The 27750-nt window shown below is 38.7% G+C and overlaps 1 protein-coding gene across 9 annotated transcripts; it reads left to right on the top strand.

Annotated features, from left to right (window-relative positions):
* Window positions 1-25153, top strand: LOC140922696 (ETS domain-containing protein Elk-3-like). Of its 9 annotated transcripts, none has more exons than XM_073372701.1 (6): window positions 1-282; window positions 1993-2110; window positions 7020-7107; window positions 12963-13084; window positions 21150-21406; window positions 22346-25153. In XM_073372701.1, exons 4-6 carry the CDS (start codon window positions 13069-13071, stop codon window positions 22781-22783), a joined length of 711 nt encoding a protein of 236 aa, XP_073228802.1. In that variant the 5' UTR covers window positions 1-282; window positions 1993-2110; window positions 7020-7107; window positions 12963-13068; the 3' UTR covers window positions 22784-25153. The 9 variants fall into 9 exon arrangements, with proteins under 9 accessions (XP_073228802.1, XP_073228797.1, XP_073228796.1 ...); XM_073372695.1 differs by lacking the exon at window positions 1-282 and adding an exon at window positions 739-1109; XM_073372702.1 differs by lacking the exon at window positions 1-282 and adding an exon at window positions 1370-1620.
* The last annotated feature ends 2597 nt before the right edge of the window (window positions 25154-27750 follow it).

Below are 27750 nucleotides of genomic sequence, written 5' to 3'. Positions count from 1 at the left end.
ACGCAGACACAAATCAGAAACTGGCAAACGATGTAATTGTAAATTGTACTCGTAATCGTTTGATGTTAATTGAATATTAGCCCAGTGTTCATCTCTTGGAGGTCAAAAACACGATTTGAAGAATGACATGAAACTTCTGAACGGCGCTGACCAAGCCTTTGATAGACAGATGTTTAAGCTCACAGTCAGTTTAACAGTGGTAAACGGACATTATTTTAAGATATTTCTGTGGCAAAAGCAGCCCGCTTTTTGGGACCACGTGGATTTGTGATGTCATTGAAGGTATCTTTTAGAAACTGACGATTCTAATGCCGACACTCAGTGACTGATAAAATCATAAACCCGATATTGATTAATCATGTGTGGTATTGTGAAGCCGTTTATCAGATTATCAACCAAACAGTCTGTAGTTTTCCATACCAAACCCTAACGGGCCGACAATTGTCCGTGTTGACGCGTTAATTATATATGAATTTCTGTTGCGTTTCGTATATTACTGAATGTACGTCCGGAAACAAAGAAAAATGAACGGCTGTAAAACGTGAATCAGAAACCATAAAATGACCTTCTTTTCTCAACATTTTTCTTAACGTGATTTTTACTTGCGGCAAGGATTAGCGTGTAAGGGTCAGAAATCGATATGATTCGTTCATAAATATAAAAACAAATAGACGTGCTTTGAATTCGGTTTATCAAATTATAAAAAAAAAAAACATTAAGCATAAGTCTTCAACACCGCAACGGCATCAACGGTGAGCTTACAATCCCGGCTACAACACATTGAAAAGTGCGTTAGTTCAGTGGCCAGCAAAATCGAAAGAAGGAAACTAAAAGGAACTCTTTTCATCACTTTATGAACATCACGTTCCGGGTATATTTAGCTAACAAACAAGTTAAACGCGACAGAGCTTCAGCTTAAATTTATTCCACATTTAAAGTACCTTTTTTTGGGGGGGAGGGGGTCATATCTTGAGCGACAGCCATGTATTGTAACACGTTTCTGGAAGACTTTGGTAACAAGTTGAACAGAAGCCACTAAGATGTTGGTATTTAACTGTCCACTTTCGATCTAACTTCTGACCTGTAGCATGGATGAAGTACTTCCAAATGTAAGTAAGTGCTGAAAATGTGACCATTTAAAAAACTACGTTCTATACATAATTTGCCCCGGTGCTGCTAATCTTGCACGTCAACCATATCTATAAAGGCGTTATAGTTTACAAACAAAGTAAAATTGAAGTGATTAGTACCATTATATGGTACCGTTTCAGTAGTCCTGTCTACCGTTTCAGGACAATCTTGGTTAACTCTTAGATTATGAGTTATTTTGGTGTAATTCTGACCTTTTGAGCCTGTGAATGAAATGCTTAAGTGACGGACCATTCAATGAAAGCCACTGAGCAGTACTTTCCTGTTGTACTGTTTACTAAGCTGCACCACGAGGGCCGGGGTTTCTAACTTTTGAGTCTGTCGACCAAATCCTTAGGTGTGACCATTCAAATGAAAGCTTCTGAGCATTACTTTCCCGTGGTACTGTTTATTACGCTACACCATTGACTCCTTGGACGAAATCTGAAGAGTGATCACTCACGCATGATCTCTAAAAGCACGTTCTTCTTTGTAAGTATACTTCAAAAAACATTTTTTTCATTTATTTGACTTTCAACTTTAGCCAATATTGTGACTAAAATAACGTGCTTTGGGTTATATAACACGCGAAGTGTGATCCACGGTGAGTAGTGTTGAATATCGATTAAGTCGGCTTTCACCCATAAAAGATCAGCTACGTGCATGACAACTAATTCTCCGTAACAAAACAAGGAAATGAAACAATCAACTCATATATTTAAAGAATACTAAAGTGTGTTTCTGCATAAGTCGTGCAGAAAGCTTTATTCTTTAACAAAGCTGACAAATTTTAATCTTTCCTTCACGAGAAAACGTTGTTTCTAGACAAAATAGACTGATAACTTCCGGATCATTATATTTCAGGTTATAGCCACGTGACCTTTAGAAGGAAGTAAAAAACCGGCCTAACAGAAACAAAAGATAGCTCATTTGTGAACACTTTCACTTCTGTATGAAAGCAGTGGGATAAAACGCTTAAACGGTAAGTGATGTATTGATGGAGCCACCATTTACTTCATCTTACAGTTTAGTCCTTTTTGTAGTTAAGCGTACGTGTATATCTTTAGGCATGAGGTTAACCGGATCTTTGGTTTGTCACGAAATTTGAATTAATGCTGACTCTAGTTTTAAGAGAGGGTTGAAAATTATTTCCTGAAGAATGAAATCAGTTGCTTTAGAACGAAACGTATTTAGACACCTCCCGGAGTTTCGAGTCTGAGAAATTTGCCAGGGCTAATAATTCAAACGAATAAATCTTTACCGACAGCAAGTCTGTCACACTGGCCTACATTTGGTAGGTTCCGCGTTTGCTTGTACAAACCGTCGTTTTTACGATTTGCCGTGTTGAGTGTTCAGCCTTGGTGAGTTAAAACTGTAATGTTGAAGTCCCAATTATAATGCAAGCGAAAGACAGATTTTACATAGAAGCAAAAAGTTTATACTAGTAATTCATGCTCCATCGATTTCACGTATAAGTCGGATGAAGGACTGATGTATTTAGCGTTGCCACGTAATAACCAACAAGAATTCTCGTACTCGTACGAGCAAAGTGAAACGATACGCCAGCTTAATTTTATAACCTCTCGTTACGAATCAGCAGCTGTACAATGAAGCAGGAACATTAGCTCCGCTTCTTTACTCCATTTGTTATCTTAAATCATTGCAGCCTGCAAAATAAATGAGCTTCATTTACTCCAGTAAGGTCCAGAAATGTTAACGTTCCTCACTTCCAATGAACCACTAACTTATAATATAAACTAGCGCTAACAGTGTATGTTAGCGTCCCGGGGGAGGTACTCAACAAAGGTTTATACAGGGAAGCACCACCCTAAGGTCCAGCCCGTTACTCTTTTATACACCATTTACCCCTTTCGTATACTTTGTATGGACAAATGATATCCCTTCTACATACCTAGTTTAAAATTTTGCATCCCTTGTAACCGCTGTTAATGCGGTCTCCTTCCGAACGGTTTCTTAAGTATTTCACAGACAATGATGTGTCTGTTATTTAACCCTTTTACGCCTTTCAAAATGACAAAATAAAAATGACAAAATTCCCTACCTTTTTCTACACCTGAAGCCTGAAAAAGGTACTTCTTTCGGGCGGAGCCTCCCCTTATAGGCCATTATACGTGGTACTCCCCCCCCCCCCCCCCCCCGATGTTAGCACCTACATTAGGCATACCAACGGTTCGGTAGTTTCCGCATTGGAGCCTCATGAAATGTCCTCATTTCCTTTCTCAGTTGTACATGCAGAGTAACTGCACGCATAGTCGGTTTGTTGTCTTTCTTCTCGGGCCCGTTATTGTGCCTAATGGTTAAGAAGCTCTACTGATTTTTTAGGGGTTTTCATCGTTAAAATTTCGCCCCAGGCGAGGAACTGATAAAAAAAATCACTTCTCCACTGTCTTGATATGAGGGCATTGGTGACAGCAGAATCACATTTCCCAGCTCTACCTGCCCTGTTCTTCAATTATAGGTGAGGTCGGTCGCAGAAAACGAGCCTTTTCTGTACATTGCGGCCACACAATTTAAGTACCCAGCAGAGAATTGAGGAAAAAGGAAATGCTCAGTGAAAATACTAACCAAGAGTGCTCACTTCAGCGGCCGGAAAGGAAAGAAAATTTCTTCTCAGCACATATTTATTTCAATAGCCTTCTAAGTACCAGACAGATTTTCATTTATGCAATCTACTGAGCGTGTACTCTAGACAGGAATGGCAGTTTGCATTTGCTTGCAGTGCGATAACGAAATAACGCCTCATAAAATACTCAAATAACATCGATAGCCCCTGCAACGCCACGCACAATCTAACCAGCAATGGTTTTGACAAAAGCCAATAATTGTACCTAAAGAACGGATACAAACCGATCAGAAGATGCTCTGATTTTAAAAACATTTACATAAATTTACCGTAGTTTTGAGGTAATATTTTACATCTTGATCCCAACCGGAAACCAACTTGCTCCGCGAAACGCCCAGATTTCAAAGAGTATCGATCATCCATTTCTATTTTAAAATTAAAGTGCGACTTGACAGTGCTATTTTCGAGCGATCGTTTAAGAAAGTCATTATTCCAAGTATTTCTGGTTTGAAAAAAACACTCTTTACCAAATGGCGGGAGGCAAACGCACAGACCACCCAGCCTCTACAGTTTGATTCTGATGATATAAGTCCTAGTTTGACGAGACCGAGAAATAGATCCTGCCCTGGTTATTTCAACTTTTCACATGGACTAGTTAGGGAAAATCTGTCGACACCACTGAAAAGTGCGCCTTAAAATAAGTAAAATTGCCAAATTTGAAAATGATACGTCTTAAGCGAGCGAAGATATAGATTCGCAAAGTTTTGAAAATTTACAGACGTTTGTATGGTGGGAGGCAAACGTCTGTAAAATTTCGCGACTTTGAGGAGCATATATCTTCGTTAGTTTTCAACAACTCACTTTCAAGCTCGGCAGTTTTACTCATTTTAAGGCGCTTTTTCCAGTGGTGCCGACAGATTTTCCCTTACTTTTCCATATCAAAAGTTGAAAAAACTGTGGAAGAGTCTATTACTTCAAGAATGATTTTGTTGATAGTGAAGAGATGGTATTAGAGGATATCTAGGTTGACCGGTGGATACTTTTTTTTAACTTATATTATCACTTGTTGGTCTGAGAATTTACCGTTGTCGAGAGGAGAAACAAGAAAATGATCAATCGAATTTGTAAGTCAATCAAAGGATCAAGAAAAATGGTTTAGCTTTTGATTTTCCCTGTATGTCGTCTGCTTGTCTTATAGATTAAGATAATAACTTTTGTTTGATCTCAATATTACTCCACCTGAATTAATCTGTACAAAAATCAAATTTTTTGATGTATAACGTCGCGCCAGTTGATGGCTATCTTAATCCTCTCTTCTTGTCTGCAAACATGTTATAGCAGCTATTTTTAGTAAAATAAAAATAAAAGTGACACTAAAAGCAAAAGAAAGTTTAGATGAAGCTCGAAACGGATTCAACTTTACTGCTCTGTTTCATGAAAATTCTGCGGAAAAAGAAATTATTGAATAGGTCAATCAACATAGCCTCGTCCCAAGACAGTCTTGGATTCTGGATTCCACGGGTGGATTCCGGATTCCAGGAACTGGATTCGGGATTCTTTGTCCGTGAAACTTGGATTCCAGACACCAATCGTCACTAGGATTCCGGATTCCTTAAGCTGTATTCCAGATTCCAAAGCCTAGGATTCCAGAATCGGAACTCCTTTACATGGGTCGAATAGCCACTTTGCCACGTGGCTTCAAACCCAGAATTGGGATTTTTGACTGTTCTGTCCTTTTTCAGGCTTTCAACAGTTTTTATTTCTCTAGTAGCTTACGATTATAACACAAATGGAGACAAATTTCGTTTTCAAAGAAGCGGTAATTTTGCCATTTACTAGAAGTAATTTGTGGCTAACATTACGTAACAGTTGGCAAAACTAATTATAAACAAAATGAACTAAAATATGCAGCTGGTCAAGGATATTGTAAAAGAACGCCAGATTTTCGTCAGAGTTTGTCAAAGTATTCGTTCTAACTTCCGTCCCACTGTCAAAATTCATGCCTCATGAACATATTGTCATCTCAGCAAAACCACAATTCTTTCCCACAATGGCAGATACAAAGTAAAGTTACTCTGCAGTTTTGTGTAGGAAAGAGCTTAAGTTATTCTCATACATAATTATGCCGCAAAATTTAGGAGTGGATGGATAACATAACCCTGTGGTTTATAGCTGGGTGTCCAATAAAGCGTTGCCGAATTACTACGTGCAATGCCTCCTTGCACTAAATAATTCGCGGCATTTCAACTAAAAAGAGATACACAAGGCGCTATTCAAGCCTGAAGGGATTGTTTCTATTCTCCCCTTGGGCAACTTAATGATACGCAGCGAGTACTTTTACTTCAGCGGTCATTGCCTTGGTGACAATTTTCATTTTCTCTCAAGTAACAATTTTAATGTATTTTCATGTATGTATGGAATTTTACTGCTCTATAATTCAATGTCTTGATCGGCTCAACAGGAATACGGTTGGTTGATGTTTTCCAAATAGCTTCCTTACATGAGAAGGGAGCGATCAGCGAGAACATGAAAAAGAAGAGCTTCAGCCTAGGTAAAGGCCTGGCCTCTAAGCACTGGGCGTCCTTGACAAAAAAGCTTGGAATGGCAGCCTCAAAACCAAGTGTTTTCAAAAAATAATGATGATGACGATGGTATGATGATGATGATGATGATGGACAATCATCATAATCAATAATCATAATTGATAACAATACAGATTTTTTAAAAAAGCGACTACGATTTCATTCCATACAAAATAAAAGTTATTTTTCTAGTAAATCAACTGATAAACTTATTCGGATAGTTTTATTTCCTTTTTAATTTTTCAAAATTAAATAGTTATGTGGGAAGTAGCCAAGGAAGCATTTTGCCAAAACTGCATTTGTTTCTTTTCCAGCGCGTTTAAAAATAAGGTTTCGTACTTGTTTTTGTGATGTAACAGTTAGGTCTATTTTTCTTCCTTCTGTCCGGTAGTTCTGAACTGAGGTCAATCAGTTGTTATCGAAACCAAACACTGAGACTTCAAGGAAGTAGCTCTGCTTAAGACTAACCATGCGATCATCAAATAAACACATAACAATTCGTTTCTCCCCCTGCTTCGTTCGAGGTTAAAAAAAAGGCCGGAGCCCTACGCGATCGACGGTAATTCACATCTAAGAAGCAATTCAACTGTTGACCCTAGGAACTTCCTTGTTTACAATTTCTTCCTTCCGTCATAGATATCTGAGCCTTATTTAATACTGTCAATTTTGTTGGAATGGGAGTAACTGTAAATGCTTTTTTATAACCATCATTATCGTGATTGCAGCCAACAAAACCGTCGACAGTCAGCGAACCCTGCTGCCTTTGAACCAAACCTCACTAAAATTGGTTTCATCAGAATACAGCTGTTAGAGGTAGGCAAAGAACAGAAGGTTAAATTCGTTTTTCTCCTTAAGATTTGCATGTCAGCTTTATGTTAGCTTGTTTTATAAAGTACATCTGTAGATGAAATCCTTAACAATTTTATTTTTTCAAACGTGACCAAAAAACCGAAAAGAATTTCCTCGATCGTTGTCCATTGTATTGTATTTTATTATACTATTACAGATCAAAGCCTTTAGTCCGTGGAAAGTAGTCTCTTAAACTGATAGGTAGAACCAAAGTGAAAGCTCGTCGTGCACCAATTAATTCACTCTCTTGTGCCACAAGATTCTACTTTAGAGGCTATTAAGGAAATCCTTAACTGTAGTATGAAATGAAAGCTACTGAGCGCTTATTTCCCTAATGGTGCTGTTTGTCAGATGCGCATGTACTGGGTGTTTCCATTCGAGCCTGTGGATGAAAGACAAAATGTTGCAGTTGAAATGAAAGCTACTGCGCCGTACTGTTTAGTATGATGTACAGGGTGATTTTGATCCTATGAATTTTAAGTCCTTATAAGCGTGATCACTCATTACAAATTTAGGGGCGCCGTTTATTTTACTGTGGAGTTATCAAGATCGTCTAGCTTGTGTGGGTCCCTGCCGTCGATGAAAAACCGAGCTGTTACTCTGATCGACCATGTAACTGAGAAATGATTTCTTTTTGTGCTTCAAATTTATTATAGTTTTATGCAAGCTGGTTCTCTGCTCGGAGTAAACTTTAAGCCACCACACACTAGAAATGAGGAGAGGACAATTCTAGCTACCACAAGTTTATTTCTTTTATTTTATCGTTGCTGATACTTTATCTTGACAATTATAAAAGTAAGAATATGTGGGCCAGTGTTTTTAGGAAAGCTTTATATCCTGCAGTGATTTCCCATAAAGCTAAAAGAAAGGCGTTACCTTTGTTTTATTTCTACTCACGCTTGCCTTACATGTTTTATTTGGGATATTTTATCGACGGTTTTCAGTTCACTATATCATGAATAAAGACAAAGAGCTTGGTATAATGTAGGACTGAGTTTGGCACATTTTAAGCGATATGCTAAAGCTATTGTAAATTCAATAAGGCAACTAGTTTTATGATTATCATACTATAACTTTCTCGTTGACTTCCATTTATCTACAAACATCTTTCATTCCGTTTTCACACTGGTTTCTGAACATCTTGAACTTACAAGGTCTTACAACTGTCTGCATGTATTGTTTATAATGTCTTTACTCGGGTAGTTCTAACTATCGATCGAGTCTGTGGAAGAACTTCTAACATATGAGCATTCAAATAAGGTCTACCACAAAGTTCTTCCTAGTGCCAAATACTATTTCTCATGCTGCAAAAGGTGATACTAACATTAATTCTCATGAAATCTTTAGGTATAACATTCAGACAAATGCAGAAAGATACTGAGCAGTTTTTTCATATGGTGCTATTTACTTTTGTACGGGGTAGTTTTAATCTCTTAGTCTGTCAATCCTAACGATTGAGCATTCATATAAAGCCTACTATAAGCAATTATATTTTTCTTTCACGCTTTTTCAATGCTGCACAAGGTGGTTCGGATCGTTGGAGTCTCAAAATGACGCGATAATGATGTACTGTCCGAAATTTTGTTGAGCGCATTTGCTCTAACTAAGCGTGATCTTTCAAACAAATCAGGCTAAGATTTTTAACATACTGCATGTCCTCTAGTTGTTGTTGTTTTTTTCTACAATCGAATGAGACAATTCACATATTGAGTCTCAATCAGAACTGACTGAATAAGAAATGAGCCACACAGATCATTCGAGTAAATTAGGGTTCCACCCGGGCAAAGTATGACTACCAAGAGCACTTATCGATCGCACCAACTAAAAAACAATTCTGTTTTCAACACAGTAAAACTTGGATCAGCAGTACTGTGTATGTTCAGCTACTGTCTTCCTGTTTTCCCTCTTCTCTTCAGCAATGATATTGTCAAACGGACTGGAAGCTGTCTAATTTGAGCTACAACTCAACCTGAACCAGCACAAAAGTCTTCCTGTTTCCCGCTCAGGAACAATCTTACTAAAGACGCTGCTGGTGGCATGACATGTTACTTTGTCCGATTTTTAAAAAAATTTCAGCCGGATCTTCCGTTTTATTTTATTTCTCGGACGTCCGAAAATGTAGTGTCCTTTTTAGGGTACCCAAGACCTTCCCATATAATATATTGCTGATTTTTCAAACTAAATATAACTCGGCCGCTTCCGTCAAAATATATGATCACGTATTTCGAGATGTGTACGTGATATAAACAATATTTTCTTGTAAAGGTCCGAGGTTCTTGGGGCAAATGGTATTTACCATAAATTAACGCTTGATTAAGAACATTTCTCTTTGCAACACACCTCATGATCAGTAGACGTTCACCTTATAACGGATTAGTTCTTTACTTCCATAGCGCCGTATTACTAACTGTCGTTTTCAAATGGCTAGGCCAAACTGTTTCCTCGGTTGGATTAAGTGCAATCAATTGATATTCCTTCATTCTTCTTTCATGTCTTTGTTTCTCTTCAATAGAAAATAAAATCACACGGAAACAATATTAACATTCCAAATTCCAAAAGAGATTTCTAACATGCAATATATTGTAAACCTGCAAATGACTCGATCAGTAGTCCAGTCGAGTCAAGTCTAGCGAAACGTTCTGTAGGGAACACATCTCTTCTGCTCGTTATTCGCAGTGTTCACTCAAGTTAGCTTTAAACACGCAATAAGGTACACTAACAAGGTAACGTTTTCTCTGTACAAAGGTTAAAAAAAGGTGATATTAGAAAATATAACAGCTTTTTGGAGGTTTAACTGTTTCTTATATGATTTATTTCATTACGTAATATATTCTACTAGTCAACGTCTGCATGATGATTAAGAAATGGGCTACACTGCGTGTTATTTTCACAGAGACGAAACCAGGGGCAAAAGATTGATTTCATGTAGCCTCTTCTTTGCAGTAATATGTTTGACAAAAGATCTAAAGCGAATTGACTAACACACAGTGAGCTTCTAAAATGATATGGAATGCCGAGCCAGTAGATCGAAGTTGTCCCAGAAAGAATGCATGCATGTATCGCTTCACCCTCACATAATTTTATATTCTGCTGAAGTTTGTTTTGTAACATTCAGAGAAAACATTGTGCTGAGCCCATATCCTTCAAAATCAACAAATAAAACTTCATCAGTTGTTTTGTATCATATCAGCACAAGAGGAACTAAACAATTGGACGCCATCTTTGAGCCAGTGTTTCTAGGCGAGCAAGTGGCTCCCTGAATCGCAAAGCTTTGCTATGCAAACAAAAGATGACTCAGACGGCTACAGAAATCTTACCGTGCAGACGTGATAATACGTGGTGCTGATATAAGGAGAGAGATAGCGTGTTTAAAAACAAAATAGAACAAACGTGTCAGCACTTTAATAAAAAGTGACCGATTGTGAGTGGTAGAAACTGCAGTTTGCGTTGAGGTTTACGAATCGACCAATTAACGAGGAAGACATTTAGAGAGGAGCTTTGTTAAACATTAGACATCAAAATCAATGTCTTTTTGTACAGGTTTTTTGTTTTACTTCAGATCGTCTGAAGATTAAGCTTTCCCTAGCTAATGAAAGTGGTGTGAAGGAGGATTTATTTATTGCGTTGTACTGAACCCAAACCAAGACTCCGTTACGACAAGCCATGCGATGTGCCGTCCATGCCCGGTGTTGAAATTCCCAATCTCTGAAGTATTATCTTAAACAAAAGCAGCAAGAATTGTGTTCCTGCGCGGTTTTTCTTTGTTTTTCATTGTTTTGAAAAACTTCTTCTCATATTTTTACAGTTTTAATAAAACAGTGAGTCCCGGTTTTCGACAATATTGTGGAATTTTGTGGTTATAAATTGAATGTGATTGTCAAAGAATTGTCTTTTAATACGTGTTGATTTTGATGGGAAAAAATAGACTTGGAGGTTGATGACTGTAAATTGATATAATTCTACAACAAAATTCGTCTTAACCTGGTTTCGAGAATGACTTTTACTTCAAACAAACCATACGAAACTTAATGAACAGATAAAGAGTAAAAATACCTTTAGTCGTGGAGAAGGCATCAGATGTTCGGAAGTGCTCCATAAATGTTTCGGAGATTTTCATCATCTTCACTGTATTAAACGCTCCTTGCTGTAATTGACTCTGATCCATGAGATTTTGCAGTAAGAATTATACAAAGACACGGCGAGTTCTTTGAAACGGTTCTCGGTTACTCACTTTCCAAACTTCAATTTAAAAATAGACACTCTAAACGTCCCAAATGTGCATGTAATTTTTCACGAACTCCTCCATATCGAAACGGTAATTTGAACTTTACAAACCCTTAAATTGCTGAGGAAACCAGCCACATGTGAGATTGTGTTCAGGAAAGAATCTCTTTATCGATGTAGAGTTACTTAGCGAATTCATTACTTTGGAAACGGAAAGATGCATTCAGAGCGATTCTCCGCGGCCTGGGAAAGAGGGTCCGGGGGTCTGGATTCTGGATTTCTTTCCCGATAATACAACTTAATTTCATTAATTTCAAATTTTTCCATCTTAAAATTATGGGAAAGCCTGTCTAGGAGATTTTTAGGTACTTTACTGAAACTTTCTGCCAATGGAGTCCCGTACTTAAAGGCTACGACTAGGATGACGTTTGGTGAATAATATTGTGTAACGGGAAGGTACACATCAGAACAACCACCTTTAACACAGTTTCAATGGTGTACAGAAATCTGGGCTCTCTTAATCAGGAATTCCTAGACTGATTCACTTGCCTATTTTAAGGATAACCTTATGTATTTCGACCTTCCACGAAGTCGTCCTCGTCACGTTAGCTTCGCTCCCGAAACGCGCATGAAATTGTCTTGCACGCAAGACAGGAAAAACAAGTTTTTTGGTCAATTCAGTGCCTGGTCCTTGCATTCGAGTAAGAATTAATTTAGGAGGAAAAGGTTAAAGTCACGTCTAAAACTTCTTTCAAAAAACTGAATATTTTGTTTACCTACGACTTCCCTTAGTTTTCTCGCCTTCAAAAAGCGTTAAACTGAAAGAAAGCACCATAAAAAAGGTGGCCAAGGAATGGGCCGGCCTGTTTGAAATATTAATTTGAAAAACATTGAGGGTATTTAAACGAAGTCATAATAGCTGCAGCATGTAGTCTCATGTAAAAGGAATCCGAATTCCGAAATCCGGGGCTTTGGAATCTGGAATCCGGGTAACTGTTAGAACCCGGAGTCCAAGTTCCACTAACAAAGTGGAATCGGCGGAAACCGGAATCCAAGCTAAGGCGTTGAATCGAGAAGCCAAGACAGTCTTGGTTTTCCCGTGGGGCGTGATAGAAATTTCCGGTCGTTTACCATTTACACAGTGGGTTCACGATTTGGGTAAAAGGTAAGCAAAATTCAAGACCGCTAAATTTCGCACCAGAATCGCGTTTACCATTTTCACCGATTAGTTCCAGGTATCAAAATCGGCTTTAAGAAATTGAACGCGAATTTCCGTTTGGAACATTCCGACGGAAAAAACGTGACAGGATCACCTTTTCAGGAATTCCTTTGTTCCCGGATATTTTCCACCGGAACGACCTGAAAAGCCGTGCTCCGTCTACTTTCCAACCGGATCAGTTTCTGGAAACCTTGTTTTAGTAAATGGCAAACAACTTCCATCTCGCTAGTTGATTCACGCACGTTCCTCATTCGATGCGAATCTCGACACAATTGTAAACCTCACATTCTCTTCACAAAATTCAGTGGAATTAGGAACTATATTTTGCTTCTCCTGATTATTGAAAACTTCTTTTCTTATCTTATATTGTTTTCAGGACATTGTGTTATTGAGAGTTTCTACCCAGTCAAGAGGTGAAAAAGACGACTTTTACCTGTACCGTGTACCATATTCTTGTTAGTTGTTCGCCTCAGCAGTGTGTAATGGCGGAACGTTCAGGTGAGAATACGTAACACAGGGACGGATCCAGGATTTTTTTTAGGAGGGGGTGCACTCGTCTCCTGCTCTACTTCAACACCAATAAACCACATAGTTTTTTTTTTTGGCAGAATACCAGTTGTATTAGAAAACCGCAGGTCATCTCGGGGGGGGGGGGGGGGGTGCGCACCCCCTGCACCCTCCCCCTAGATCCGCCACTGTAACACGGTAGATCTTTGCCCCAAGACATTTGTATCAATTATAAAGCCTCATTTTATGTGATGGGAAAATCCCGACCATCCTAAATTTTGCCGGCATGTCGGCATCGGCAGAGTCTGTTCCAGTATACTAGATGCCATTTTGATTTGTGAAGGGAAAAACTGGAGCAAAGCATATAAGAGGATTGTTAAGGAGCCAAGGTAGAAAGTGAATGATCGACGTCAGTAAAAATTCATATGTCGGGAATGATCGAGACTTGACCTCGAAGACGACGACGACGACAATGATGATGAAGATGATGACGATGGTGATGAATGACGATGATGATGATGATGATGATGATGACGATGACGATGACGATGACGATGACGGTGACGATGTCGATGACGATGACGATGACGATGATGATGATGATGATGATGATGATGATGATGACGAAGATGATGATGATGATGATGATGATGACGAAGATGATGATGACCAAAGAAGTAGAGGACCTCGATTTCGGCTTGACAATCGGGGAAGCTTACAGTTCCTCGTTTTCATTGGTCTGCGAAATCCGGGCCTGTCAGGAAACGTGAAATCCCCGGTCGTCTGAGATTATCCTACCGATAAAGTGGAACCGCGATATAACCGAATAGCCATGGGACTGACAAAATCTGTGCGCAATAGCGAGGTTTCGTGGAGTCGAGGTTCTTTTCCATGTATATCCTGCTAAAACTAGGGTAAGGAATATCGTTCGCTATACCGAGGACTTCGTTATATGGAGGCTCGATTAACCCTGGCCTAAGATCAAAATTTGAACTCTCATTTGTTGCCCCTATTCATTTCCTACAGAAGTAATGGGCAGAAGTTGATAAAATATCAAACAAACCCATCTTGTGTGATCATGTCCGTAATTCTCACGACCATTGTGATTTTCAAAGTATTGATATCACAAGGAAAAAAAATCTGATGCTGATCGCTCTTAGGGGCTTTGAACTCTTAGGATGGAAAAATCTAGCGCCCCACATTCGGAGGTTTCCGAATACAATGACGTCATACATCGTATACTATTAGAAATACGCATGCTCTGTGAGGGATGTGGACGCGTATTTTTTCGAAAACGAAGGGAAAAACATCCATTTTTTAAAAAATATCGCTATGTATAGACGGTGCCTTATTTGCACACCAAATATACCTCACGTCTAGCCTTTGTAATATTAGCAGCGTTTGTTCTGTCCAGTTTTCGTGTTTTAACAAGTCTAGCAAACTCGTGAATCGCGATCAAAGTAGTATAATATAATATCCAAAATGTACAGCATTTTTCGCCATATATATTCAGCTGACTGCGGTTGTTAAAAGGTTTTTTGACCTGTCCAGTAGATAAGTATCAGAAAAACCAACTGCGCTCCTCAGCGCAGTTGGTTTTTCTGATAGTGGATATGGTATCTTCTGGATAGAGGTTCATCCGTTGGATAAAGCCGATCTACCCTTTGAACAACTAGGACGGACGTGCTTTTTGCGATTACTTGAGTTATCATCATACGATCACTTCCGTCGCTTCGTCGCCAAAAAATTGTCTTTGACAAAGCAAATTATTATATTGTGATAATTATCTTTTTTATTTTACATCATATTTTGGCCTTGACCTTTACATGCTACCTCAAGATTGCTTTGCTCTAGGATCTGTTCTAGGTACGTGAAATATTATGAACGATATCTTTTTCCCTCAAAAAAACGGGAAGTTGCAGTTCCTCTGGGGCTGACTGAGCACTATCCATCGGATGAATCTCTATCCAATGATAAGTATTAGGGAAACCAATTGTACTATCCACTGGATGGCGATTTATCCGGTGGATGAGGCCTGTTCCGTTGTCACGCGCAGGCATCTTGGTAATGCGATCGGCGGAAACCGTACCTACAAACCGGAAACTGCATGATTAAAGTTTGCTAAGTTTGCTGTGAATAGAGACTTTCATGAGAGAGTGTTTTCGCTCACGAGGCCAGCATCTACGCAAATTCATTAAAACAGAAGAAAGCGTTTTATTTACAAAAGAAAAGAGTTAAACTCCTACAGGAATTGTTTGGAACATGGCCGCCTTTTCATTGATTTGGAACACCAATATGGCCGCGACGAAGTCTTGTGAAAACGCTCTTAAAGTTTTTATACTGTCTGTGTGAAATAAAAGAGGTTTCTATTCTAATTCTTATGACCTGGATCGCTTTTGAGTCAGACTTTTTATATTAGGGCCAAGAAGCGCTGAAAGCATCAATTGGTGTTAAATCTGATGCTGAGGACTGAAAATTCTAGACACTGACGTCGACCAAAAGCATGACAGTGGCACGAGATGGTAATACACTTCGTTCGTGGCATTTTTCGTATTTGTGTCTTGATCTTTCCGGATCTTTTGTCACATCGGCTTGGCTGATCGATTTCCTAACCTACGTCAGTAAGTCTTTAAAATATCTCTCGACAAAAGAACAGCTGTAAGCGTGGGTCAAAAGACGACTCTTTATTGTTTTTGTTAAACTTCCTCTCGAACTTCCACCCACATGCGAGCATCCTTAATGTGTTTCCGGCTTTGTAAGCCAATTATTCCCTTTGGAAATCATTGTATGTGTTCGATGTTGTGGAGATTCTATCATAACTCACTTTAACTAAGAACTTATAAGTGAAACTGACTACTCGCTTTCAAGGTAAGTGAAAGAAACCGAAGACTTCTTCGAACTGAGGCTGACTATGGACAATTCGGTTTTATACCGAAGCCAATACACAGGTAAATTAACTTCGTCTATTAGTGAGAATTTTTTTGCATTATACATTGTAAAACAACAAACAGAACTAGGGCAGAGATGGTGTTCTATCCTTAATTTAAATTATCAGCTTTTGAGATTTCATTCATGGACACAAACGTTATAGAGCTAATTTTTACATCTAGGGACACTGCTACATACAGACAAAACTTGCATAATATGAATTTCTTTCAAATGCGGAAAAGCAAGAAAATTTTATCCAAAAGTAAACTTTGAGGTTATAACTACCTTTTATGGCCTTATCACCACAAAAAAAAAAGTTAAGCAACGGCTTTCACTTGAATGGTTACATTTAAGACTTTACTTAAAAGTTATAATAAAATACCTCCCTTATACTCGCACCATAACAAAAAAGAGCACCATGAGGAACGAACCAACCCTTTCCATTAAAAGAATCAAATTAGCTTTGCAAGTTTCAAAAAGATCTGGGATTTTGGAAACTTTGTAACTCAGCGTATTTAATTAGAGCAAAAATGTCGAAAAATGGAGCTCTTTAAGGTAACTAAATCGACGGCAGTATAGTAAGAAGAAAACAAGGTTAAAGTGATGATCTGGCTTTCAGTTGTCTCTTCTGTCAATCGTTTGTTGTGTTAATACAATGCCTTCAAATTTTTTTAAAAATAATGTATAGAAAGAAGCCAGCGCCAGGTCGCTTTTATTCGGGAACTTCTCTTTAATGAATCATATGTAGGTTATTCAACTTATATGTAGGTTATTCAACTTGTATTCACGGCAAGTAGATATGATCAACGCTTCGTAACTGAACAGTCAAGCGAGTCATTCGCATTTAGTTTACAAACTGGCAATCGGCTTCTGCAAGAAAAGAAAACAATAAGAAAAAAACAGGCGATACTTAAAGGCCTTTTTCGTTTGCATTGCTTGGAATACTATCTTAAGGAAAGGCCGGAATTTTTGGTGAAGATGCCTAGAGGTCTTAAATCCATTTGATATTTTTAAGGTCTAAATTATCTAAATGTCACGGAGACATTGTTGTCTCATTTATTAAGGACTTTAATGAATTTTACTCTTGAATTTAAATTTTGAGGTTTTATTGTTACTTGTATACTTTACATATCAAGGTAATTCAAACTAGTACCTCATATACTACTGTTTTAATTATTTTCCTACTGATTTGAACAAAGGTCATTCATTTATTCAAAAACGCAAGAAAAAATAACTTCAAAATGATATATCTTATTTTATACTATTTCCTTTGTTGGTTAAGACAAATGCGAAGGCTGTACGTTTCATTTACAAACGGAATAGGAATATAAGTAGAAAGGAAAAAAAGAATTCAGTACACGGTGATTAATTATTGAATATTTTTTGGAAACAGTATATCTTCTTAAAAATACGTATTTAGCGTAAAATATTTTCACGTAGGAGGCATATGCGTAATAGGCCTGCGTTAGCAACACGTGAATAGCAGAAGTACGTGCAAATGCTAACGCAAATTTGAAAATTTCTTCGTCGAAGGAGAGGTTAATGTCGTATTTACTCAAATGAGCGCCTACGCTTTCTCAAAATAGCGTCCCGAATAAACGTCACAACTTACGGTATTCTAGCAAATACCCGCTGTCCCAATCCCTCACGTCCTTCGTTAGTAAGGCCATTCCGGTATCAAAAAAAGATTTCTTTCGTAAAAGTAGATGCGGTCGGTGGGACAAACATAATGGCCATAACTAGCCTCGGGATCAAGTTATTAAATTAAAAATGAAATTCCATTGTGTACTTATTCGTGTCATATATAATTGAAAGTAACATTGATTTTCATTCAAAAACAGGTCGAAGTAAACTACGTTCTTTTTAACAGAATGGAAGATTTTTTTTTCAAGGATTACTTAAAAGGAAGTCTCAGTTCAACTTTTTTCCAAAGCAATTTGCCACTAGGGCGATAGAAAACAAAATACTTAATGAAGATGACATAAGCGGCTACCTCAAGTAAAGTTTCTCCTTCTGTCGCACTTACAATATTGCGCCACGAGCCACCAGAAGAGACCACAACCCTAATCTCCACGTTACTCAATTACTAAGGCTTGTAACGTATGCAGCCATGAACTCCCACTAACAATGAATGGAATTGATAGAACTTATGCCCCATTCACACCAACTAAACATGTTTCATTAAACAAGCTTTAAAATAATGAAAAACAAACACGGAAAACTGGAACACAGGTTTTCACGCAGTATTCAAATAAAACTCAACAAGTTTTGTAATTTGCACTAAATTTGCAATCAACTTAAGTCAGTAACCACCTCTCATGAAGGAAACATTTTTAAACGGCTCTTTATTTTTACTTTGACTACTCTGGCATTAATTAATTAATGAACATTTTACAGTCAAGCCCATAGCTTGCTCCGCATCGCTGACATTTATTGTTTGAGTTAGATGTTAATAGTGACAGTTTTCATTGTTTGAGTGATAAAGCTTAGGACACAGCTCCTCTAACCCTTTAAATCTCTATAGTGACCTGCATCAATTTTCTCCAAGCATTTTCCATACACCATATAGACAGAAGGTTAGGAGAAATGATAAAATAATCACCAAGTATGAAATGCTTTAATCTTGAATCAAATTCTCTCAACTAATCCTTCAAGCGAATATATGGGGATCAGTATAGAGAATTTGCCAGTGGATACTGGGGCTTTTAAACCCCAGTATCCACTTGCAAACCCGGTTTAAAAACCGGGGTTAAAAAGGAAAGGCACTGTCCATCTTGCCAAACCACACGGGCTGGCGTTTTGGAAACCTTACTCAATTCGATCCTAAGTTCTGTGGGGGTTGGGCTGGGCAAACAATAAGAAACTTAATGGACACAGCCTAAAGAAATTTCAATGCTTAATTACAGCCGGATATCCTGGATTCAAACCAAAAGGAAACTTTTCTTTCTACACAAGATAAACAATATAATCGGATTTCATTCAAATAAATTTCCGCCAAGGTATATGTATTTCGGAAAGCTTTGACGAAAGGGAAATCCGCTTGTCTGACACCTTTTATCAGGGGCAACCAACGTCAATTTTCGGAAAATATCTGTTTTCGGAAGACGATTTGAGATCTAGAATTTTCGGAACATTTGTTGTAATATTTCTTGCTTGCCTGCCTCTCCTAGGATTTTCGAACTTCTAAAAAATGGTATAACTGCCTATTTTAAACCTATTTTTACCCTAAAAAGGTCCCCTAGAATTTTCGGGAGCCTTTTTTCTGACTGGAATTTTCGAAAAGGTAAGTTTTGATCCCTATAATTTTCGGATATCGAGACTTTCAGCTAGGAAAACCGATCAGATGAAAAATTTTTAGGGATAAAAATATGCCTATATCTACCGTTTAAATACTAAAATACGTTTAAAAATGCTATATTTAAGTGGTTTCGAACTATATTCTCTTTGGGTGCCCCTCTTTAATGAAGGGTCTCCATATTAAACGACTTCTATATTTACAAATCATTTGGTGATCTAGTGAACAGGAATGTTGTTATAATATTTGGAATATTTGCCAGAAAACTATGAATAGAAGACAGAGATAGCGTTAAGAGAAGTTTGAAATGTTGTGATGTCTCTTAAAGTTAACAGGTCTGGAACGTTTGTAAGGCAAGCGATGAATGCGATATAGCCCGAGCCCGGGGGGGGGGGGTACTCCCATACATTACCTATACGGGTATGTGCCGCCCAACGGGGTCGTGATTTTGAAGCTACTGATTTAGAACGGGGTATCCATTTCAGAGGCGTTTTCTAGAAAGGGGTATAATATTTCGAACGCACGAAAGCTCCAGTTTTGTAAGCAGCCATTTGAAATTATTCAAGGACAGATTGCTTTTGAAAATACTGTTCAATGCGTTAACAAACAAACTGCTGTACTCTTTGCACCCTACAACGGAGTATAAAAAATTGGAGCGTTTCTAGAACGGGGTATCAGTTTTAGGGCAAATTCTGGAACGGGGTATCAATTTTAGGGGAAATTTTTTTTAGAACAGGGTGCCGATTTGGAGTCCCAGGCGGCACATACCCACCTAAAAAATACCCAAGTGCCCCCCCCCCCGGAGCCCCAGTTCACACTCTACCCTATTCTGTGTTTTCACTCACGTGTCCAGCATCTATGCAAATTTATTGGAACAAAAGAAAGCGTTTACATAAGAAAAGAGTTCAACTCTCACAGGACTGGTTTGGGACACAAACATGGCCGCCGTTTCATTGTTTTGGGACACAAATATGGCCGCCATGACGTCATGTGAAAACACACAATAGCATTTGCGCCGGCACGAAAACCATACCAAATACAGCATTTTTTGAAACAAACGAGAGTTTTTACATAAGAAAAGAGTTCAATTGCCACAGGGTTTTTTTTGTATTTTCATGAATTTTTATTTTGTTATGTATTACATTTTTTTTACACACTGACCCTTATGAACACGTAGGAAAAATACAAGAAAAAAAGAAAAGAAAACTAAACATATATTCATCGCAGACTCACACAATTATATACTGATAAAAAAGAAGGAAAGAAACACACCCCAGAACATTCTTCTCTATTTACATGAAAAATTAATAAAAATTAATAATAAATGAAGTAAGCGGCGAAAGGATCGTACGCTAATCACATTTATATTTGCTCTATTTCATATTGTGGGTCTCCAACTTTATGTGACTTAGCGATCATTGTCTTGATTAAGAAAACGGTATTAATTTTGGAATTAAGGACTCTAATGGAGGGAGAATATTTGTTCTGTCTAAAAGAGTAGATATTGTTTTGCCAGTAAGAATATCACGTCCTCACGTCCAATAATACCAAACATTATAGGGTTGTCTTCGTACACCAACATGGCCGCCGTTTCATTGTTCTTCGCTGTAACGTCATGTGAAAACGCTCTATAGAGCTTCTGTTTTCACATAAGAACTAGGGGAGGGCATTTATCCGGGGGGAGGCTTATAATCGGATGTATTGTTTTTTTAACAGGTAGATGCGCCTGTAAATGGGAGGGCTATTAAGGTGGGGGGGGGGGGTTGTGAGCAGCAGGTAAGTCTGTTACTTGTATCCCTGAAAATCGTGACAAATCACTTTTCTCTCTCACAGGCGTAGATTCATTCGCTAAGAAACGCGGTACTTCACGAAGTGCTTTCCACTTATGGGAATTCCTTCTTGAACTTCTTGCGGATGAGCGCTACGTTTCCTTGATCACGTGGACGGATAAAGACAAGAGAGAATTCAAATTACGCAATCAGGAGGAGGTGGCGAAGCGCTGGGGAGAGCTCAAACAACGCCCTGGGATGAATTACGATAAGTTGAGCAGAGCACTTCGATATTATTATCAAAAGAATATTATTAAAAAGGTGAGTGGACTCTGGACATGCATGTTCTATATTGTTTTCCATAAATTGAGTATGGCATCAGTAAAGTCCTTTTAAATTGAGATGGGGACCCCATGTAGGTGAAATAACCCGCTTAGGTGGGGTAACCTGCCTGTCCATATAATCTCTCATATATTTTCATTTCATCCTGGTTACATAATAGGTGGGGTGACCCGCCGAGGCGGGCTACCCGGTCTGCCAGACCGTGTACGGGGGCACCCAACGGGAAATTTTGAGAAAAAGACCTAAAAACAACAACAAAGCGTGAATAAAGTTTCTGAGACTATTTTAAGCATTTTGGGAGATTGCTGGAAAAAAATTATCTGTTCCTCACTCCCAGCAAGACTGATGGAAGAGTTCCCAGCCAGCAAACTTACAACCTCCAACCCGACTTACTGGGAAGTTTCATAGGGCACAATTCAGATCTTAAGTGGTAAGTAACCAATACAAGTAACCCGTAGCAGCTATTCTAGACTTCAAATCCCCTCTCACACCCTGAATTATCTTTTTCCCAGCAACACTTTCCTTCCAAGGACTATTATTTCTTCCACATCTCCCAGCCAGCAAAAATGTGCCTAAAGAACAGATATTTTGAGGAACAGATCCATTGGGTGCCCCTGCGTGTAGCCCTCTCAGCCGGGGATCACAGTTTGCAGTGTAAACGTTTCACTGTGGGTAACCGACCCGGCCGGGGTCGAATTGGTGTTACACCAAATTCGCGCAAAACTCAACTAATTGCTTAAGATCCTACGATTTCTATATAACTGAGACTCTCCCCAAGTTTCATGTATTTTTAACGTTCCGCGAAACTATAACCGAACGTTTACGACAAAAATTCCCAAAATCGTGACTAAGTCGTCACTAAATTTTCATCTAGCAAGTGAAGGTAATTTGCCAATTTTTTTTTTTTTAATTTTAAAGGTGAGCGGCCAACGATTAGTCTACAAGTTTGTAGATCTTCCGTACAACTACAAGCCAATCAAAAACCTTTACGACAGCGGCATTTTAGAAACAGACCGCGCATGCGCAGGCAAGAATCACGAGAAGCAAGCTCCTGCGCATGCTCAACCTACGCGAGAAACGGCAGCATTCCAAGTCATTTCCCACTCAGGCTACATTACAGCATCCCCAGCAGCTGATTGCACAGTCCACCCAGCCCCTGAGTGCACAGTCCACCACCGCGATCCGGTTAGCTATGAGCATCTGACTCAGATGATACCAGTCCGACGTGGATGTTGTTGTGGTAGTGAAAGCCACGTGATCAAGCATATATCTGTGCCAGTTATTATGACCTGTGGACAGCCATCTGCTCTCCCTCGTTGTAAACTGTCATCTTCGGATGGCCAAGCGTACGCATAAAGCCTCTGTATTTTCTTGAGTGTAAATAGGCCACGTCTGAAATGGCCCAAGTAACGTTGTTTCAAAGCGAGACTAAGTGCAAAGCCGTTGACATCCTTTTTATTTACACACTCGTTATTTTTGTATCAGAAATCGAACGAGTGAGATTCCTGATACGTCAACAACTCGTGCATAAATACCCTACGCCTGCACTTTCCACGACTCAAAGTATTGTCTATAGAGCGGTTTTCATTTGAGTGTCGAAAAGTAATTGGTTTTGCACTTTCTACACGATGCGATTGGCTTAAAAGATTCGCGCCACCTTTTCATCCAATCAGAAGTAAAACCAAAGCCAATTGTGACGCGCTCGCATGCATTTTCCCGCGCTTTGCGTCAGCCACATGTAATTACTTCGAGTTTTGATTGGTTCAATGTATTGTCTGTGTCCTATGTGATTGGCCAGCGTAATTACTTTGGTTTTGGTTTTACGACACTCAAACGAAAACCACTCTATTCACAAGCAAGGTTTTGCACTTAGCCTCGTTTGAACATGAAAGTTCTTTTAACTCGGAGAAGGCTTGGGTTTGACCTGTCGTGAGCCACCTTTGCACTAAACGCAAAAATCACTTGCGTTACCGGGGTTTCAAAACTGAGTAGAAAATCTTATTTGTTTTTTTCTCAGTCGATGTTTAGTTAGTGCCAGTTAACTAGCAAGCGATGTTTCCTTATCGCTTTGGATTCTCGGTCAGTTCTGAGATTTACTCCATGACATTATTGGCGATATGAGACTGGAAAAAAAAATCAAATGCTACTGATGGTGCGAAGGTAATTCATTTCCGGCCAAAGGGTCGAAGATTTATTCACGGCACCCATCTGGAGAAAGTGTTTAAGTGGTTGGCAGTTAAAATCACGATCACACGCGCCGTTAGTGAGTATAGCACACGCTAAACTAACGTTTACATTTGGGCCACTCTGAGTTAGGCAATGTTCACGCTATACCGGCAGCTTTTCGTACAGTATGAAGTGGAACAAGTCGTTCACACATAGTACATCGCACCGGCGCGACTGGCCGAGAGAGTTTGGTTAACTTTTAAAATAACAGTCCTCACTGCTGAATATTTACTTCTGTCTTACTATTTTCCAGTCCTTGCCCCTACTCATTTACTTCCGTCACGGCCGAATACCTGTTCACATTGCACAATCAAGACTGGAAAAGAACCTATCCGATATTTGACGCTCCACTTTAGAGATCGGCGCAACGCAGCTTCGCTCCATCAACAGGGGCACCCAACGAGAATATAGTTCAAAACCACTTAAACATAGAATTGTTAAACGTATTTTAGTATTTAAACGGTAGATATAGGCATATTTTTATCCCCTAAAAATTTTTCATCTGTTCGGATTTCCTAGCTGAAAGTCAAGTGATCCGAAAATTATAGGGATCAAAACTTACCTTTTCGAAAATTTCAGCCAGAAAAAAGGCTCCCGAAAATTCTAGGTGACCTTTTTAGGGTAACAATCCGTTAAAAATAGGCAATTATACCATTTTTTTTAGATGTTCGAAAATCCTAGGAAAGGCAGGCAAGCAAGAAATTTTACAACAAATGCTCCGAAAATTCTAGATCTCAAATCGTCTTCCGAACAGATATTTTCCCGAAAATTGTCGTTGGGTGCCCCTGATCATAGAAACCACGTCGAAATCAAAGTTCTAATGCGTCAACAGAAGCCCTATCCCGTATGGTTCTCATGCAGGCGCAAAGGCTATCTGGTTAAGCGTCAACATAGCCTTAAATATTACCAAGCGCAACACGTTATTTCTCCAGATTCTTTTAGACGTGCGAAGGTGGCTATAGGGAAAAGTTTAAGCCCGTGAGGCTCTTGTTGAGATCAATTAAGAACTACGTGCACTCTCTCTTTTTTCTTAGTTTTTCTAGAGAAACGCTCGAGACACGAAAATGACCACGCAAGAGACTGAAGGCGCGAGGAGTCTCTCTTTTTCTTCATATTTAGTTAGAGGAGTGCGCGTGAGCGAGCGCGAGCGTTGCAGCGCGAGAAGCCTCTTCCGCCTTGCACCTTCAGTCTCGCGCTTTGTCATTTTTGTTCACACAAGTTTCACTCGACGGACTAACAAAGAAGAGAGACTACTCGTAGTCTAAGATCAACTTCATAGATCAATTTTTTTCCATTAAATTTTGAAGGTAAACCCTTTTGATGCCAAAGAAAAGTGGCCTTGATTCTGTTCTATTAATTCAATTGAATGAATTCTAATTGCAGCAGTATTTTGCTGAAGTAATATTTTTTGACAGTTAAATGATGTTTATGAATTGAAGTTTGTTAAAACGGTGTTAAAGATATCCAATGCAATCATTAAAATGAGTTTTTGTACATGTATCTTAGTTCATTCGTCACTAGAAGGGCACTTGCCCGTACAACTGTGTACTTAATAATAATAATTCTAATAATAATTATTATCATTATAATTATTATTATTATTTTTGTTATTATTATTATTATTATCATTATCATTATCATTATCATTATTATAGATTTATAGACCATTTTTTCTCCAGGATTCACAAGCACTGAAAATGCCATTCAAAGCTTCTTATAAAGCTGTTTTCTGGACATGATGTTGACAAAAAAGAAACAGAACTATTCACTTTTTGGGAGTGAGGACATCACGCTCGCAATCTATAATTCAGGCAGGCCTACAGACATGCCTTCCAGTTGGATTATGCGCAGACAGCAAAATAGTAAAAGCTTGACGAAAAAACCATATATTAAAAATATTAAAATATATATTAAAATCCTAACATGACTCCAAGGGACAAAATTGCAAATTTTTCATGACTCCATCGCCTTGAAATTCACAGAAGAGACTTGAGCACAAAGAAAACCAAACCAAATATAGAAATATGACCAGAAAGCCTCGGAGTCACGTTACAACTTTAATGTATCGAACGTGGGCTATTAACTTTTACCTTCTTTCCCGTTATTTTCACCTTTTTTTGCTTAAGGAGACGAGGGGAGAATTTTGGGAGGGAGGTGCTACTGTCCCCCATATAGCCTGCATAGCAAGCGTTTGTGTGTGGTTTCAAAGCAAAGGAAAACTGAGGAACAACGAGGAATGGGATTTTTGGTTTTGGCCACAAGAAAAATGGAACAAAAGCCAAAAATACAATATGAAAGAGGGGGGAGGGGGAGGGGAAGGACCCTATCCCTCCCCACTCATTAATTTTACTCACCCCACTTTACGTGCGGTCTTTGACTCTCGTTCCTTGTTCTTGGCTCCAAAACTAACTGTAAAAGTGTTTGTGATAATAGCAGCACTGTCTGATGATGAGGAATGAAAAATTTTTATGAGCAAGATAAATAATCATGGTAGATCCAATGAACCGATGAATCCACCCAGGACAAGGATTCATTGGCAGTTCATTTGATCTATCAGGGTGCAAAGAAAATCATTTTTACAGCTTGCCACTCAGGCAAGCTGAAGCTAGAATTTACTAGCCCAGACTTCATTTCAACCAGCCCCAAAAGCTTTTTGACAAGCAGAATTGACTTCACAGTTCATCTGCTATTCGAATACCTCAAAAACTTCACTTGCCTGTCAGACAAGTTAAAAACAGAATTCACTAGCCCGATAGCAAAATCCACTAGCCCTGGGCTATTGGACACTGATTTCTTTGCATGCTGTTCTGAGTGATCTTGGACCACTGAACCTCATCCAGATCATCCCAGAGGATTGGCCCTCTCTGTAGGCAGGATTATAGCTACTGGTAAAAAATTATCTGATGATAGACTGGCAGGTCTGCAGTCAAATCACATCACACACAAAAGATGTGTTAAGCAATTATTTAACCTTACCCTTGCTTATAGACCTTATTCACAATCCTTCTTCATCCCTGCACATGTTTTAGGATCAATGGGATAAAAACAATGTCACGTGGTATTTCATGGGGAAAGCAAGTGATAAAATTTACCAATATGAGTAGTCACAGTTAGTTTGTTTATTCTGTCACAACAAGAAAATGATTTCTGATTAAGTCATGCAAAATGTTGTATGGTTTCAACAACATTTGCGTCATTGTTTGCTGTGTGGTCATCTACATTGATCACCTCCACCCATAATTTGCCATTATCATCTTTAAGATGAAAAATTCTTTATTACCTGTTGTCTAGAATAAACAAACTAGACTGCAATTTCTTGAATTGGCAAATTTTTTCACTAGTTTGCACTTTGCCTCATCAGTCCTTAATCCTTTAAGCCCTTGAAGAGATCGGCATCAAATTTCTCCTTTTAATATCAATGCTAATGTAAAACAGGGTGGTCATGAGAATTACGGACATGATCACACAAGATGCTTGATATTATCAACTTCTCCCCACTTACTTCTGTAGGAATCGAATCGGGGCAACAAATGAGAATTCAAATTTTGATCTTAGGGTCTAAAGGGTTAAAATGAGTATGTGCAAAGATGGCAGGTATTATGAAAAAGGTCTATTCAATAAGATTGCACAAATTCAAGTTAAGTTAATTAAGCATCTTTTTGAATGCATGCTGATGTATTTTTCCAGTATTTTGGGTACCAACCCCAAATAAGGAATTCCAAACCTACAGACAGCTCTGGCACAGATACACTTTAACTCCAGCTTTCTCCTCTTAGAAAGAATCATGCGAGCTTCATCAGTTTCAGCCATGTCCATGGGTGTTTTACCATCATTGTTGACAAAATCATGATGAGCACCTCCATCAAACAAAACCTGCAACATGTCAGTTAAAAGATGGATTTTATCGTCGCTGGGTTTCAAAGTGGCAACTATGTGAAGTACAGTATCTCCATTGCCATTGATAGCATTGACATTGAATCCTGCATTCAGAAGAAGTTTCACTGCTCCAGAGTAGGAATATGAAGAATATCTGCAAAGTTTTGCAATCCAGTGCAAGAGCGTATTACTGTTACTACCTTCTCGAAGATTCAAGTTGG

The sequence above is a fragment of the Porites lutea genome, chromosome 13 (assembly GCF_958299795.1).
Source record: "Porites lutea chromosome 13, jaPorLute2.1, whole genome shotgun sequence".
Classification (NCBI taxonomy): domain Eukaryota; kingdom Metazoa; phylum Cnidaria; class Anthozoa; order Scleractinia; family Poritidae; genus Porites; species Porites lutea.
This window is presented reverse-complemented; position numbering and strand designations above follow the sequence as displayed.

Coding starts and splice junctions, on each gene's coding strand:
- LOC140922696 (XM_073372693.1), top strand. CDS start 16,005: ATGGACAATTCGGTTTTATACCGAAGCCAATACACAG. Junction 16,042..21,149: donor ATACCGAAGCCAATACACAG/GTAAATTAACTT, acceptor TCTCTCTCACAG/GCGTAGATTCATTCGCTAAG. Junction 21,407..22,345: donor AAAAGAATATTATTAAAAAG/GTGAGTGGACTC, acceptor TTAATTTTAAAG/GTGAGCGGCCAACGATTAGT.